Source organism: Anomaloglossus baeobatrachus, chromosome 5 (assembly GCF_048569485.1).
Source record: "Anomaloglossus baeobatrachus isolate aAnoBae1 chromosome 5, aAnoBae1.hap1, whole genome shotgun sequence".
In the NCBI taxonomy this organism is placed as follows: domain Eukaryota; kingdom Metazoa; phylum Chordata; class Amphibia; order Anura; family Aromobatidae; genus Anomaloglossus; species Anomaloglossus baeobatrachus.
The window spans coordinates 140594274-140612440 of record NC_134357.1 but is presented as its reverse complement, the minus strand read 5'-3'; the positions used below and the strand labels follow the sequence as shown (position 1 = coordinate 140612440).

The window sequence follows — 18167 nt, the reverse complement described above, 5'->3', positions numbered from 1 at the left end:
CAGAAGGGGATTCTTTTAGTTTAAATGTGGAAAACTCTGGTGACAGGTTCCCTTTTAAGGTAGTATTCACAAGCTCTAAAGTTCTCCCCATAATCATGGCATATGGGATACCTTCCTGATTTTGCTGTGACTCCCAGTGATCGCGAGAATTGAGACTCTGAAGAGCTCCATGTTGCGTGAGTTTTTGTACTCGCATAAGGGTACTTTCACACTTGCGTTGTGTTGAATCCGCTGGGTCCGTTGCTGCGTCGTTTTGACGCATCTGTTATTTTTGTGGTGTCAACGGATGCAACGGGTCCGTTATTTCACAGGAATCCGTTAGCTGATTCCTGTGAAATAACGGACCGTTGCATCCGTTAGGCGTCCGTCTAACGGAATCCGTCGGCTCTGTTTTATTTATTTTTTTATTTTTTTTCATTCTGGGCATGCGCAGAATAAATTAGCGGAATCCAGCAGCGGATTCCGTTGTTAAGCATTTAGCAACGGAATCCGCTACCATAGGGAACCATTATAAATTTTAACGGAACCAACTGATTCCGTTGGTTGGCGTCATTTTGACGCCAGCATTTAACGTTACATTCTGCGTTGCTTCCACTTGGCGGAAGCAACGGAGCATCGGCCAACGGAAGCAACGCAGGTACTTTTGGCACAATCCGTCATCAATGCAAGTCTAAGGGAAACAGCGGAATCCGTTAACGGATTCCGCTGTTTCCCAAGACAGCGGATTGCGCCAAAAAAAAAACAACGCAAGTGTGAAAGTACCCTAAGAATGAATGCAGCAGCAGTGCATATATTTGACCTCTGCTCCATCAGGGCTCTTCATCGCACTGATCCTTGGGGTTGGTGGGGTCATAGCAATCGGACTATTTAATGGATAGGGGATATCTTTCAAGCCAGAGAATACCTCCTTAATAGTAATGAGTGAGCACTACAAAGCTTGGGTACTCATAACGAGTAGTTGGATGGGCGCGACTCGAGTAGCATGTTAGTGCTCCATCATAACTCTCATTAAGTAAATGCATAATGACGTATTGTGCTTCACAGTAGTACATTAGAATGCTGTTTTTTGCGTTTATTTGTGAAAATGTTGTAATTTGGTGACAATTTCGCAATTTTCAAAATTTTAACTTTTATACCCTTAAAACCCAGAGAGTTGTGTCACAGAAAATAGTTAATAAATAACATTTCCCACATGTCTGCTTTACATCAGCACAATTTTTGAAACCTCATTTTTTGTATTTTTTTTTTTTTTTCTTAGAAACTTAGAAGGGTTTATTAGGAATTTTTTTTTATTTTTTCCAACAAAATTTACCATACATTTGAAGTGACTTTGAGGGACCTATGTGACAGAAAATACCCAAAAGTTACACCATTCTAAAAACACCACCGCTAAAAACCACATTCAGGAATTTTACCATTTCGGTGCTTCACAGGATTTAACCACTTCACGACTATGGACGTTTATGTTAAAGTATACATGTTTGGTGTCTACGAACTCATACTGACATGAAGCATCATACTGACAAATTAGTTTTACCATATAGTGAACACTGTGAATAAAATTTCCCCCAAAACAATCATGCAATTGCACTTTTATTTTTCCTACCACCCATGACAGCACCACAGAGAGAGGGGATCTGCCCTTCAAGGACAGGAAACCTGCTGAATAAAAGCGTGGTACCTCTCCCCGCATCAGTTAGGTTCCTGGCCTTGGAGTGGGAACCTTTGAAGCGGTACACACCGGATCCAAGAAGAACCCAGGCCTCGCTCGCCGGGACGGGCAGCGGAAGGGTCCTTGGAGCGAGGGGTCCTGGAAACGCTGTGGTGGGCCCAGTGGGGCTTTCACAACGCATGCGGGCGCAAGCCGCAGCATCCTTTGGGTGTTCCGTCTGGCTGCCACGCTTCTCGCAGTCATATGGTCAAGAAGTTGACGTCCCTTCCGGGTTTGGTGGCTTCCCATTTTCCCGTACACTATATATGGTGAAACTAATGATTTCATTCATAAGTACAATTCGTCTTGAGTACGCCGATACCCCATATGTGGTTCAAAACTACTTTGTAGGCGCAGTGCAAAGCTTAGAAGGGAAGGAGCGCCATATTGGACTTCAGATTTTGGTGGAATGGTATGAGGATGCCATGTCATATTGGCAGAGCCCCTGAGGTATCGGAACAGCAGAACCCCCCCATAAGTGACCCCATCTTACAAACTACACCCTTCAATGAATTCATATAGGGGTGCAGCGACCATATTGACACCACAGGTGCTTCACAGAATGTTATACTGTTGGGAGGTGAAGAAAGCACAATTTAATTTTTACTACAAAAATTTAGTTTTAGAACCAGATTTTACATTTTCACACAGGAAAATGGGTAAAAATGGCATCAAAATTTGTCACACTGTTTCTGCGGAGTGTGGCAATACCCAACATGTGGCTTTACAGCGCTGCTTAGCCACACTGCAAAAGCCAGGAGGGAAGGAGCACTATTTGACTCTTGGAGTACACCTTTTTGTACAATAGCTCTCCATATACAGAACCCCCTAAGTGCCGGAAGAACAGAATCCCCCTCAAGTGACTTCATTTTGGAAATTACACCCCTATTGTAATCTACATGTGTAGCAAAGAACTTGACTGCATGGAAACAAGCAGCAAAGGACATTGCAGAATGAAAGTTGCACATCTGCCATAGTAGTGCCTATACATTGCCCAGCTCGTCACTCTGGATACACACACCCTGTAAAGTAAGCGGGCTCTCCTTACTACAGAAATGCCAAACCTGTGGACACTAAATTTGTTTTAGGCACACTGTAAGGCCACGTCTCACTAAGCGACATCGCTGCTGTGTCATGGTTTTTGTGACGCAACAGCGATCTTGCTAGCGATGTCGCTGTGTGTGTGACATCCAGCAACAACCTGGCCCCTGCTGTGAGGTCGCCGGTCGTTGCTGAATGTCTTGGACCATTTTCTTCAAAGGTGATGTCCTGCTGGGCAGGACGCATCGCTGTGTTTGACACTGTGTGACAGGGTCCCAATGACAGCAGAGATCGTTATACAGGTCGCTGATCGTTACTGAGTCGTTGGTAAGGTCTGACTGTGTGACATCTCACCAGCGACCTCCCAGCGACTTACCAGCGATCCTTATCAGGTCGCATTGTTTTCGGGATTGCTGGTAAGTCGCTAAATGTGACGGGGGCTTTAGAAAGGAGAGTGGATTTGGGAGCGCAGATTTTTGCTGATTTCTTTTTTTGAGAGGGAAGCAATGGCGCTTTACGAGAGCCTCTGTGCTACCAGTAACGTGGAAGCCCCTTATATTTCCATTTACAGATGACTGACTAGAGAGGGGACTTTTTTTTTTTTGTGAATGAGTTGCAGCTTTTATTGGGCCTTTTACATAAAAATTTGGGTCACATTTACCCTGTGCTCTGCGCACTTACATCGGGGTTTACACCTAAATCTCCAAATGATGTTATTCAGATGAACCCACCCCCCGAGACATCCATTCACTAGAATGAGGCAACAGAGTTACTCTGAACTTAGTCTTGCCTCTTTTCAGCGTTGTCTGTTTCAAAAGTGCACAAAACTGTGGTTGATTGCGCTTTTATGCACCACTGAAGAGGCAGACACCGCCGGATTATAGGGCAGAGCCGGTCCACAGTGTCTCCTCTATCTGCCTCATTATAGGGAATCTTCTGTCAGGAGTCCTGCCTGAATAATGTTTTACAGAGATTTACACATAATCCCCGATATAAGCGCTCAGCGTAGAGCGCAGGATAAATGTGTCGTACTGTGATCTTTGGGAAAAAGAGAGAATTAATTACTGCAGGTCAAGAATGGCTTCTATTTTTTACGACGTTCACCATGCTTTATGAGTGATTGGACAACTATTATTATCTTTGAGTCGTTGCGATTAAAGAATTATGTTGTTTTTGAGGTTTGTCTACTATCAAACACTAAAAAAACCCCGACTTTTAACAAAACCATATTTTGAGAACTATAATTATTCTGTATTTTTACAGACCGTCATGTAGGGGCTTGTTTTTTACATACGTTGATGTTATTGGAACCACTTTCGGGCTCATATTTTTGAAAAATCCGCTGCATTTTCACAAAAAAAATCGTGGCAAATTCCGCAAATTTTCCGCAGCGTGGGCATATAGCCTTATTGTATAGAAAACAAAAAATGGGTTTTGCATCGTTAATATTCTGATAAATATATCTTTTTTTTTTCTGCAAACGAACCTGAGTGGGGGGCTTATCTTTTGTGGGACAAGATGACTTTTTCATCAATACTATTTTTATTTACATGAAACTTTATCACGTTTTTTTCCACTTTTTTCAGCGGTGTGATGAAGTTTTGCCACACCACATTATTTATGTTTTACAGTGTTCACAGAAGAGGTCAACTACTGTGACCGTTTCATATAGTGGATCGTTTTGAACGTGGCGATACCAAATATATACTCCTTTTTGCATTTACATAAATACCGTATATGTATTTAGTGGTGTATTATTTTATTTATTTATTTTACTTTTAATTTTGTGATTTTTATTTTTCAATATTTTTCCAATTTTTTATTTATTTATTTATTTATTTTTTTAAACCTGATGTGATGATGATTTTTCTTTTTACCTAGTCCCAGGATGGATCATCAATTTTCACACGTACTTACCCGTCCATACGACCTCGATGTGGGCGGCGAACATCCACTTCCTGGAGTGGGAGGGACGTTCGGCGTCACAGCTACGTCACGCGGCAGCCAGCCAATAGAAGCGGAGAGACGGAGATGAGCGGGACGTAAACATCCCGCCCAACTCCTTCCTTCGGCATTGCCGGCGGGAGCCGCGGGACGCAGGTAAGCTGTGTTTGGCGTTCCTGGGGTGTCACACACTGCGATGTGTGTTACCTCGGGAACATTGAACAACCTCACGTTCAATTTTTAGGAATTGAACGACGTGCGCGCGATGAACGTTTTAACGTTCAATCGCAATCGCACGTAGCTGTCACACGTTACACTATAACTTACGATGCCGGATGTGCGTCACTTATGACGTGACCCCGCCAACACATCATAAGATATATTGTAGCGTGTAGGGCCCGCTTTAGACATGGCAGATCTGAAACTGAGCATTTCCGGCTACTAGTACAAAGGACAGCTGAGCGGCAGGGGTGCCAGGTGTCAGACCCCGGTTGATTAGACCATCAATATAAAAGTAGCGCCCAACCTTTTGAAATCGTATTTGTGGTCTTGAGGCTTACCCCAGTTTTGATGGAAAAATACATGGACAGCAAATTGAATGAAATTGGCATGAGTAAACCTGACTCATGGATTTATAGCTCTGGTCAGTAGGCACTGAAGTGCTCATCCTTGGTATTGAAACTAAATTCCTAAATCAAAGATGTAAAAGCTAAAGAAAAAGAGAATATTTAGTATTGAACGCTATATATTTCCAAAACGACCGGTACTGTCTAAGGAAAGATTGCAAAAAGTTCAAGGCTTTATTCTATCTATGTATCAGGGCTTCCATCCCCAAACTTACCTTCAAGTGCCGTTACCCTGTGATGACCGGTACCTGTGAGAACTCCGATACATGTAGACTATTGCAATGTGCTCTCTGCAAGGATAGATGTCAACAGAGGCTATTTAATGATTTTTTTTCTGTTTTTTTGTTTGTTTTTTTCTTTTCCTGGTTTGTAATATTTTGACTATGTGATCAGAACAAGATGTCCTTATTATGTACTAAAATTTGTTTGTTTTTCCTCTAATTTTTGTCCAGGGAAGCCTCGGTATGTTCGTTCAGTTGATGCCTATTCTGATCCTGATAATTGTATCTGCCCTGAGTCAAATGATGGTGTCCAATCCGCCTTACAGCCTGAGCCACAGACCGTAAGTACATACAGCGTTGTGACCGCTAAGCTTCAATGGCTTTTCTGGGCTGAAAATAAAAACCTGTAGTCTGCTGAATCGTGACATTGTGTTATGTACACACTGTCACAATTCCCCCAGTATTCCCAGAAGGAGTGGATTTGTAATGTCACCACATGCATGTGGTCTCATCCTGCGTCTCTCAACGGATCATTGAGAGAGGTGCAGGAAAATCTAATTGACATGAGACTGCAAGAATGTAAATCACATATATGCCAAAGACGTAACTGACAAACTCGTTCTGCAGATAAGAGTGGAATCATAGCCGTTCGCACATAACACACGTCACAATTTTGTCAGTACCTGTGAATGGTGCTTTTCCTTTCATAATTCTGGCTTATATCTCGGTGCCACCATTGTAGGGAAACAGGTGCTGTACTGCAGTTCAATCAACAGGATCTGTTAAAGTGGTCAGGGTGCATGTGCACTGTCCGGGCAGGTTTACAAGGTACTAGAAGTGTGGATCTTAGTGTGACCTGAATTAAGGTACAAATGTATGCCTGTCAGTATGCAAAAGACCTAATCTTTATAGATTAATATATCAAATGTTCTGCATGCAAGTAAGGCTATGTGCGCACAGTGCATTTTTGCGCGTTTTTCGGGTGCGTTTTTGGGCTCAAAACTGCATGACTTTGCTTCCCCAGCAAAGTCTGAGTTTTCATTTTTGCTGTCCGTGCACAACTTTTTTTTTTTTTTTTTTTTTTTTTTTTTTGAGCTTGGGAAAAAAAATGGACATGTCAATTCTTTCCTGCGCACCAAAACGCAGTAAAAATGCATGCGGTTTTACCGGTGCGTTTTTTTTTGCGCGTTTTTAGCGGCCAAAAAACCAACGTAAAAAAAACGCAGCATGCACACACAGCCTAAATGAGGTGACTGAAGGCTTGTGTCTATAAGGAGATACTAAGGGTACCGTCACACTTTAGCGATCCCACCAGCGATCTGACCTGGTCAGGATCGCTGCTGCGTCGCTACACGAGTTGCTGGTGAGCTATCAAACAGGCAGATCTCCCCAACGACCAGTGACCAGCCAGCAGCGACGTGGCAGCGCTTGCAGGGAGCCGGCGTCTGGAAGCTGCGGACACTGGTAACCACGGGTAACCAAGCGCTTGTTACCCGATATTTACCTTTGTTACCAGCGCACACCGCTTGCGCCGGCTCCCTGCACTCCTAGCCACAGTACACATCGGGTTAATAACAAACCGCTTTGCTTATTTACCTGATCTGTACTGCAGCTACATGTGCAGGGAGCAGGCAGCCTGAGACCGGCGGTGCTAGTAACTAATGTAAATATCGGGTAACCAAGAAAGGGCTTCGCTTGGTTACCCGATATTTACCTTGGTTACAGCTTACCGCAGGCTGCCAAAAGCCGGCTCCTGGACATTCAGATCGTTGCTATCTCGCTGTCACACACAGCGATGTGTGCTTAACAGCGGGAGAGCAACAACTAAAAAATGAACCAGCACTGTGTGTAACGAGCAGCGATCTCACAGCAGTGGCCAGACCGCTGCTCAGTGTCACACACAGCGAGATCGCTAATGAGGTCACTGCTGCGTCACAAAAACCGTGACTCAACAGCGATCTCGCTACGTGAGAAGTACCCCTAAGGGTTATGTATACACAGGAGACCTTACCTAATTATCACCAGAAGGTCAATTGCACATTGGAAGTCATTGTAAATAACACTGCAATTAAAGTGTTTGTACCAGATAAGACGGTATCCCTTATCAATAGGATAGGGTATGATTTCTTATCTTGATACAAATACTTTAACTACCAAGTTGGCTTTAATGATTGCAGGAATTTTCTTTTTTGGGTCCTCTTTTTTTTTTTTTTAAAGGGGTTGTCCACTACTCAGTCAACCCCTTCTCAATCGCCATGATTTTCCCCATTAAATTAACAACCCATGAGCTCACTTTCGGTGCCGGCGCCGTTCCAGTGGTGTCAGCACTCCTTCTCCCAGGGCATATGTGGCATTGTTACGTAATGCTAGCCCTGAGTGAGCACTATCAAAGCCGCATTCTCTCTAACCATCATTAGAGCTATCGAACATAGGAGTGTGCAGCCAGCCATAGTTCTGACTTCCTCTTGATGTTTGATTAGTCTACAGGCGGAGAGAGTGAAGACTGCACTGATTGGGCTTAAGGCTTGAGTGACGTAACAATATCATGTGAGCCCTGGGAGAGAGGGTGCCGACACCACTGAAGCGGCACAGGCATCGGGGTTGGTTAAAGGGGTTGTCCATACTAGAACATCTTCACATTTCCCCAAATTAACCTAAAACAAAGTCTATGCTCTCCTCTGGTGGTGGCATGGTTCCAGCAGTTTCTGGACACTTTCTCGGGGCTCACATGAGGTTGTGCCATCATACGAGCTCCACACTCAATCACTGCTGACTTCTCTCACCCCGCATTTGGACAAATTATTTAATTAGCAGAAGATAAGCACTGCGGCTGCTGCTCACTTCTTGTTGATTGCTCCTGCGTCCGAAGGAGGTGAGAGAGAAGCCTGCGGTGATTGGGCGTTAGGTTCTGACGTCATGTGAAAACGTTCAACACCGATGAAACCGTGCCACCACCAGAAGGGAGTATAGGCACTTTTATTTTAATTTGGGGAAATGTGGAATAAGTGGTTGTCTTAGTCGTAGAGAGCCCCTGCATAAGAGCCATAACTTTTAAATACCTTTTAGGTATGCCAAAAGAACATCTAAACTGGAGATGAGCATAATGCTATGCACAACCACAGTCCAGGTCTGTGCTCTCAGGCCGTGGATAGGAGCAGCTCAAATTTTCATAGCGTCATCTGTGTGGCATGCAGCACACAGGTGATGTCTTGTCACTCTGGGCAATCAGAAGACGAGCCTTGGATCTCGGAGGATAAGAACATTCGTGTAGGTGCAGTCTACAACCAGAGCACTGACCTGGACCGTGGTTGTGCAGTGATCTCTCACCTTTTATTTCCACTACACTTTCCTTTCACAGTATTTAATTTTTTTTTCCCAGTCACTAACATATCTTTGATACTGAAACTACCACTCATGTGTTTTGGGTTTGGCCTTTTTATTTTCCCATCTGTTTCATAGGTTGAAAAAAAAGACATGGGTCCATCTAGTTCAACCTTCCTCCAACAATTCTATATTTTGTCATTGTCATTTAAAACCCACAATGTTGTGTGTAATGAGGAAATCATCCAGCCCTTTTTTAAAAGTTGTTAGTGTCTGCCATTACTACCTCTTGTGGTAGGGCATTCCACAGTCTGACTGCTCTAACTGTAAAGAACTTTTTCCAATGTAGCTCCCAGAATCTCTTTTCTTCCATTCGCAGTGTATGCCCCTGGTCCTTAGTATTGTCTTTTGGAAGGAATAAGTCATGTGCCAGTCCTTTTTATATTGACCACACATGTATTTATACATATAAATGAGATCTCCTCTGAGATGTCTTTTTTCCTAAGCCAAACAAATCCAACTTTTTCAACCTGTCATCATATGGGAGGCCTTCCATTCCTTGTAGTAGTCTAGTTAACTGCCTTTGAATTGACTTCTAAATTCTAAATGTCCTTTTTAAAATGTGGAGCCCAAAACTGGATCCCATATTCCAGATGTGGCCTTACAAGTGATTTATAGACGGGTAACAATACATTGGGATCATGGGATCTAATCATCTCTCTTTTTATACACCCTAAAATCTTGTTTGCTTTAGCAGCTGCTGCTTGACATTGAGTACTGCTGCTCAGCTTATTTGTAATGAGAATACCCAAGTCCTTCTCCTGTTCTGTAGTCCTGAGCTTAGTTATAGGATTACTCCGTCCTAGGTGCATTACTTTACATTTATCAACATTAAATCTCATTTGCCAAGTATCTGCCCATTCTAACATCTTATCCAGATCTTTTTGTAATATTGTACTATCAAGGTCAGTTTTTAATATCCTACATAGTTTGGTGTCGTCAGCAAAGACTGACACTTTACTATCAATCCCATCCACAAGGTCATTAATAAAGAGATGAAAAAGAATCGGTCCTAGCACAGATCCCTGCGGCCCCCACTGCTGACTATGGCCCATTTAGAGAATGTACCATTTATGACTACTCTTTGTTTGCTATCTTTTAGCCAGTTCCTTACCCAGTTGCATATAGTTTCCCCTAGTCTTTGCTTCTGGAGCTTTAGTATAAGGCTATTATGTGGTACAGTATCAAATGCCTTTGCAAAGTCCAAATAAATCACATCAGCTGCATTACCAATATCCAAGTTTGCACTTACCCCCTCATAGAACCCCAACAGGTTGGTTAGACATGACTTATCTTTCATGAATCCATGCTGTCTGTCAGTTATTATATTATTTCCTGCAACATATTTTTGCATGTCATCCCTTAAAATGCCCTCAAAAACTTTGCATACTACTGAAGTCAGGCTTACTGGACGGTAGTTGCCTGGATCCATCCTCTTACCTTTCTTAAATATCAGAGCCACATCATTAATCCTCCAATCCTGAGGCACCAACCCTGTTACAAGAGGGTCTAAGAAGATGAGATACAGCGGTCTGTCAATTACTGAGCTACAGTAATCTAAAAGGTTATCTCACGCCTGTTAAAATGCCAGGTTTTTGTCGTTGTTAAGAAATACCAACAATAGTTATTTTATAATTATTTTCCTCTTGTTAATGTGAATCATAAGCAATACAATTCCATTGAGAAACAAACAAATCATTTTGAGGGGGGGAAGGGGAGTAAAAATAACCAAACTAAAATACAGTGGAACCTCAGTTTACGAGTAACCTGGTTTGCGAGTATTTCGCTATACAAGCAAAGTTTGCTGTTTGCTCGTAAACAGCGTTACAAATTATGCTTTGCTGTAGGAGCAAGTACTCACCGCACACACTTCTGGTTCTGTACTTTTACCGCGCTCTGACCCACTCTTGCAGTCCACACAAACACACATGCGCGCACACACACATATTATGCTCACCTTACCTTCCGTTCCCTCGCTGGCCTCCTGGTTCTTGTAGTCCGCCGGTACAGGATGTATATCGGGTAACCATCATGACGATGGAGGAACTTCCGCTGTCAGCCACTTCTTAAAGGCAGTGCGCTGACCAGTCGGAGGCAAGCGGCTCATGCCTTTGACATCAGCGCGCTGGTAGTGGAAGCTCCAGCATCGGTCATGATGGTTATCCGATACACATCCTGTACCGGCGGACTAAAAGAACCAGGAAGCCGGCGAGGGAACGGAAGGTAAGGTGAGCATCAAGGATGGGGCATTGAACAAGTTGTGGAATGAATTGTCTGAGCTTGCATTATTTCCTATGAGAAATTTTGCTTTGCTAGATGAGTAACTTGGTTCACAAGCACATTCCCAGAACGGATTGTTCTCGTAAACCCAGGTTCCACTTTAATATGACTGCATAAGTGTAAACACCCTCTAAATAATTGGGGATGTGATTGTGTTCAGAATTTGCCAATTTAAGCTAATGTTAAATAATAGTCAGTACAGAGCTGCCATCATTTACAGTGATCCTGATTAACTGAGTGCCCGGAAACAGTCTAGTTGGATTCTGGACGGGAGTTTGCATATCACATGCTCTCGGCCACGTGACCACCATCCCCAGCTGTGACACCGGAGACTCCCCACAGTGTACGCGCTGTGAGGATTCACAAGTCTGAAGTCACATAGAGTAACACATGCCATTTTAGACTGGACAACCCCTTTAAGTCTGAAGTCTTAAGTTTCTTGTCAAAACATGGCTTCTTAAATGTTGCAATTCAAAAATCAAATACTTATGAAGGATTATAATTATTGCACAGTGTAAAAGCTTAAAGTACAAAAGTGCATATAGATATGAGAATTTGGCTATTACATATTGGTGGTGTGAGAAGATTGTATTAAACATACATTTACATGACACATCTGAAACCCTGTAACTGTATATACTGTACATTGGAGAAATTGATAAAAGTTGTAGATTGAAATTGACTAATCATTGTTCTTTTTTCTCTCTGCAGGTCTGTGGGCCATATACACAGGAGAGTCACTGAGCACCTTAAGGTTCCATTTTTTGTGTCGGAAAGTTTTGAGGAGGAATATACTGGCAATAATCTAAGAAATGTAGAACGAAGCGTAGAAGAAGACTTCATAGCCAATCTAAGGAATAACTGCTGGAAGGAGAAGCAACAGAGTAAGTCCAACATGTTATTGCCATGTCAGAGTATGAGTGCACAACTGAGCTAGCCGCCTAAGACGTCGCATCGTAGGGGCCAGCCGCCGTATCAGAGGGGCCAACATATTTATCACATTTTGGAGTGAAATTGTCTAGGAGACTTGCCAGTAACTGGGTTCTCCAGGGCTTTGATATTGATGGCCTATTCTTAGGCTAGGTGATTTGTGGAGTTTGATACGGAGCACCCCCTCCGATCAGTTGTAAGAAAGTCCTTTGGTGGCAGAGGCTGGATATAAACAGTTTACAGAGCTGGGACAACACTGATCCATACACTGTATAATGGCTGTTCTCAAGTGCTGAGCTCCCATTCACTTCAATTGGGTATGATCTACATTACCTGAGAATGATGTCCAGCTATGGACAATATGTTCTTCACCAGCCACTTAGCCTGATGATACCTGCATGATGGTGACTGATATTGATAGTCTATCCTTCGGGCATAATCATATCGGTAGAGATCAAAGTCCTGGATAACCCCTTTAAGAGAGGGTTTTGACCGGTTACATCCCCTGTTGTTCATGTGTACAGGTAAGGTCACATGATGGACCTCTCAGTGGTAGAGCAAGCAGCAAAATGATGTATTCTAAGAGATCAGGACCTGCAGGAATCGCTGATGAATACTGACACATGGATTGCAAAATACTGGAAAAAATATCATCCTACTGGGGAATAGATTGTATCATTGTAAAACAACTGGTCCCAATACATAGAAAGCCAACGTGGTGGTGACAATGCTCAAACGTCTAATACTGAATGATGATGATGATTGATTGTACACCCAGAATCATTCACTAACTTATATTATTTGTCTTTATCAGAGGAAGGATTACTATACAGAGCTCGTTACTTCGGAGACGCTGAACTGTACCAGAGAGCGCAAAAGATGGGCACCCCGAGTTGTAACAGACTGACCGAAGTCCAGGCCTCAATGCATGGCTAGTCTCTGCTTAGCACAAAGGAGTAAGCACAGGTACGCACAGAAAACCTTTCTAGATTAGACTTCTGCAGTGAATCGGTGCGTGCAATGTACGTCACTGGGACCAATTAGTGTTTTGTGGGGAATCTGCATAAATAATCAAAATTCTGTGTTTTATAATATGCAACAAAGAAAACATATATTTGTCTGTATTGAATTAATGTCCGCTAGGTGGCCAATATACAGACATACATGCATTGTGCATCCGCACGCTGCGATTAGTTATACATGAACTCCAATTTTTCAGTAAACATTACAAGCATAAGGTACTTGGCTTTTGCACTCTTTGATCAGAAAAACACTATCCAACCACGTCAAGGTGTTCTTTTTATTATGGAAGGCCCCTCATCACTATTGTCCTACATCTCCATGTGCCAAAACCAGCCTCATCTGAATGGGGAGTGCCCCTGTGGGCATGCTAACATGCTAAGAGGGCGGAATGAGCGCAGGAAGTAACACCCTTGCAACTAGCCCCTGCGCTCAATAGCATAACTTATTGGATCTTTAGAAATACTTTTTCTAAAGCTCTCTGTATCTATGCTAGTGTATACAGGGACAGTTAGGAAAGGATTAGCAATATACACCCAGAACTGCTCATGGTTCTGTGTGCATATTGCACATGACAGGTTCCCTTTAATTTATACCTAGTGAACAGTTGGTATTGAATTTGTTTACTGAATGGAAAAAATTTAAAGGGGTTGTCCAAACAAAAGGCAAAGTTTCACGGGAAATTGAAGCTGTACAAAAATAAACTATGGCCAGTTTCAAACAGCGATGAAACAGATCTTTCTCTCATCAGAAGACTCGGCCGAGCCACCAGATTCTCCAGACTTGAGCTAACTGCTTCATTTATGCAGTAGTGATACTCTCCTACCATCTCCTACCTGGGTCCAGCACTGGCCAGTCTGCTGTCTGATCTGAAACCAGAAGAGGATGTTTGTCTGATGACTTGTTGCTCAAGGCATCTTACCGCTGCAGCCAATCACAGGCAGCAGCGCACTTGCTGCTGGAAGAACAATAGTGTCTTTTCTTCTTGTATCAGTGAAGACCACAGAGTGACCGCTCCTTGGTTGGGTGCTCGTAGGGGAGTATCACTTAGTGGTTTTTTTTTTTTTGGTTTTTTTTTTATTTTTTTACAGCTCTATCCCTCGACGAACTTTGACGTTTGCCTAGACAACCCTTTTAAACTATCATTTCTAAGGTAACCTTGATGACACTCTCACGCACCACTTTTATACTTTTTGTAGTTAAAGAAAAACACGCAGTGAACGTCAAGCTCCCCCCCAGTTTGTCCTAATGCTTTTGTATACAAATTGTCTCTTCAGTTAGGAAGTAGACAAATTCTAGTGCCACCTATTCATTTTCTCTAGTGTTCTTTAAATCGTATATAGTGAAATCTAAGGGAAACATACCACTGACTGTAAACCAGGTTGTCGTACCTTCATAAGAACATCTTAAAACTGTGGTGTTGTGGACCGTTTTCTTTACATACTTGATTTGTTTGTTCTTTGCAGATATTCAAAGTAGCTGGAAATCTTTGGCAATACACCTTGTTCCAAGAGACACGTGGCCTCCTTCCCTGCCGGGGGGCCTGCAGCGCATTGTTTCCCAGTGCGTTACGGACTCTTCAACTTCAATGTGATTAGAAATGTCAGTGCACAATCCTCTTGACGTTTCTCGGCACTGGTCGATATTGAAGAAGGACTGAATCTCCTCTGCTTCTTCCATCAGTCCCCACTATGATGCCCATAGACTATATCCTATCCTCTAGGATATTCTAAGCTCTGCAACAGTTGGGATGAAACCCCCCCGTTCTGCGCACCAAGGAGCGGAATCCCCCAAGACTGTGGCCTAAATCTCACTAACCATCCCGGAATCTGAAGACTTTTAGAACAAAGAGATGAAACCAGAAAATCTATTTAGAATTAATTTATAGCTGTATATATGTTGTACTTTTCAAGAGAATTAATTCTGCAGATTTTGGATGAAGCCGTTTAGCCAGTTTCTGCTCCTCTATTTAAACCGTTGTGTGAATCTTGTGTTGGCATTGGCCAAAAGCTGAGTCTTTCATATTTAAAATAATTGCATCTGACTGAAATATATTTAATAAATTTAGAGACAATTTGAAGGTGTACTTTCTTATAAGCTTTGCTTCTGGGGCACTAGAACTAGTAGTGCTGCGGTCACTCCTGATATCATTACTTGTTTCAGTAACAAAGCTGCTCATACACTGGAGAGGACATGAAATTTCCACTGTGTCGGCATCTATAGTCACAAGGAGGTTCAACCACTTGGAATATCTCCATATGCAATGTCATGGTTTTAGTTATCATTAACGGTCCATTAACACAGTCCAGTATGGCATGGTCATATTTGGAGACTACACTGGACATATATACATAGATAGGACCTGTTGATTTATATCTCTGACATTATGTCATTATACATGATAAGCAAGCACTACCCTGCTCAGGTGCTAGGTACGCACTAAAGGGAACCTGTCAGGCCCAATACGGACCAGAACCACGGGCTAATGTATAAGCTTTATGTAACAATTGTGTCCCGGGAATATAAATATTAGAAAGGTAAACAAAATATTCCCAATTTTTCAAAATTTATTACAGTAAAACACACCAAAGTGTAAAACACAAAAAATGGCCATATAGGTCATGTGCACATAAATATTGTCATTGACAGATTAAATGAAGGTATCAACAGGTTCATAGACAGATGATAATAGTAGAGCTAAGGACTTCACTTCTAGACTATAGCCAGTTATTCTTTACAACACCCTGTAAGTGGGGCATAGCAGTCCATACAAGTCCAAGCAATTATGTGCTGTTGCTCTTCAAATGTCCTTTATACAGTTAGGTCCAGAAATATTTGGACAGTGACACAATTTTCGCGAGTTGGGCTCTGCATGCCACCACATTGGATTTGAAATGAAACCTCTACAACAGAATTCAAGTGCAGATTGTAACGTTTAATTTGAAGGTTTGAACAAAAATATCTGATAGGAATTGTACACATTTCTTTACAAACACTCCACATTTTAGGAGGTCAAAAGTAATTGGACAAATAAACCAAACCCAAACAAAATATTTTTATTTTCAATATTTTGTTGCGAATACTTTGGAGGCAATCACTGCCTTAAGTCTGGAACCCATGGACATCACCAAACGCTGGGTTTCCTCCTTCTTAATGCTTTGCCAGGCCTTTGCAGCCGCAGCCTTCAGGTCTTGCTTGTTTGTGGGTCTTTCCGTCTTAAGTCTGGATTTGAGCAAGTGAAATGCATGCTCAATTGGGTTAAGATCTGGTGATTGACTTGGCCATTGCAAAATGTTCCACTTTTTTGCACTCATGAACTCCTGGGTAGCTTTGGCTTTTGGCTGTATGCTTGGGGTCATTGTCCATCTGTACTATGAAGCGCCGTCCGATCAACTTTGCGGCATTTGGCTGAATCTGGGCTGAAAGTATATCCCGGTACACTTCAGAATTCATCCGGCTACTCTTGTCTGCTGTTATGTCATCAATAAACACAAGTGACCCAGTGCCATTGAAAGCCATGCATGCCCATGCCATCACGTTGCCTCCACCATGTTTTACAGAGGATGTGGTGTGCCTTGGATCATGTGCCGTTCCCTTTCTTCTCCAAACTTTTTTCTTCCCATCATTCTGGTACAGGTTGATCTTTGTCTCATCTGTCCATAGAATACTTTTCCAGAACTGAGCTGGCTTCATGGGGTGTTTTTCAGCAAATTTAACTCTGGCCTGTCTATTTTTGGAATTGATGAATGGTTTGCATCTAGATGTGAACCCTTTGTATTTACTTTCATGGAGTCTTCTCTTTACTGTTGACTTAGAGACAGATACACCTACTTCACTGAGAGTGTTCTGGACTTCAGTTGATGTTGTGAACGGGTTCTTCTTCACCAAAGAAAGTATGCGGCGATCATCCACCACTGTTGTCATCCGTGGACGCCCAGGCCTTTTTGAGTTCCCAAGCTCACCAGTCAATTCCTTTTTTCTCAGAATGTACCCGACTGTTGATTTTGCTACTCAAAGCATGTCTGCTATCTCTCTGATGGATTTTTTCTTTTTTTTCAGCCTCAGGATGTTCTGCTTCACCTCAATTGAGAGTTCCTTAGACCGCATGTTGTCTGGTTACAGCAACAGCTTCCAAATGCAAAACCACACACCTGTAATCAACCCCAGACCTTTTAACTACTTCATTGATTACAGGTTAACGAAGGAGACGCCTTCAGAGTTAATTGCAGCCCTTAGAGTCCCTTGTCCAATTACTTCTGGTCCCTTGAAAAAGAGGAGGCTATGCATTACAGAGCTATGATTCCTAAACCCTTTCTCCGATTTGGATGTGAAAACTCTCATATTGCAGCTGGGAGTGTGCACTTTCAGCCCATTATATATATATATAATTGTATTTCTGAACATGTTTTTGTAAACAGCTAAAATAACAAAACTTGTGTCACTGTCCAAATATTTCTGGCCCTGACTGTAGCAGGGGTGAACCATCAGCCTTCATAATGACAGTAAAATAATTCCACCTCAGGAACTCCACCTCGACGCATTTCCCCACACAAGAAAGTGTGGTTCATCAGGAGGCCAGAATGATATGGAAGTCAGATATGCAGGTCCATGGCGTCAAATACAAGGATCCAGGGTGGTGCAGACAATGCTGTGCAAATGGCCACCACAGTCCAAATGACGCTCATCTTTTATCGTATGCTAATGAGCGCAGAGACTAGTCCCCTGGGCGTTAGTTCCCCTGGCTAGTCTGCTCAATTAGCATGTATGTCCCTGTGGGTGTGCTATCATGAATGTGCAGCGTCACACGATGATCTCACTCACCTCTCCGCTGCCATCGTCGCCCGACGCTGATTTTGGCTCAGTGCACATGGCCCCGGAGTTTGGGTCATGCGCACTACTACAGTGTGAAGCCAGGACGCGTACACCCGGCTTCATAGTGCTCGTGACCGGAACTCCAGGGTCATGCGCACTGAGCTGAAATCCGGCGATGGCAGCGGAGAGGTGAGAGATATC

At 42.8% G+C, this 18167-nt stretch overlaps 1 protein-coding gene across 1 annotated transcript in view; it reads left to right on the top strand.

The window, feature by feature from the left end:
* The window catches only part of DNAJB12 (DnaJ heat shock protein family (Hsp40) member B12), an 80671-nt gene extending 65441 nt beyond the window's left edge, over positions 1–15230 (top strand). Inside the window, exons 6-9 of the mRNA XM_075348938.1 lie at positions 5775–5884; positions 11916–12088; positions 12949–13100; positions 14621–15230. Of these exons, the coding sequence (XP_075205053.1) occupies positions 5775–5884; positions 11916–12088; positions 12949–13070 (405 nt within the window). The 3' untranslated portion in view covers positions 13071–13100; positions 14621–15230. The remainder of the gene's footprint in view (positions 1–5774; positions 5885–11915; positions 12089–12948; positions 13101–14620) is intronic.
* The last annotated feature ends 2937 nt before the right edge of the window (positions 15231–18167 follow it).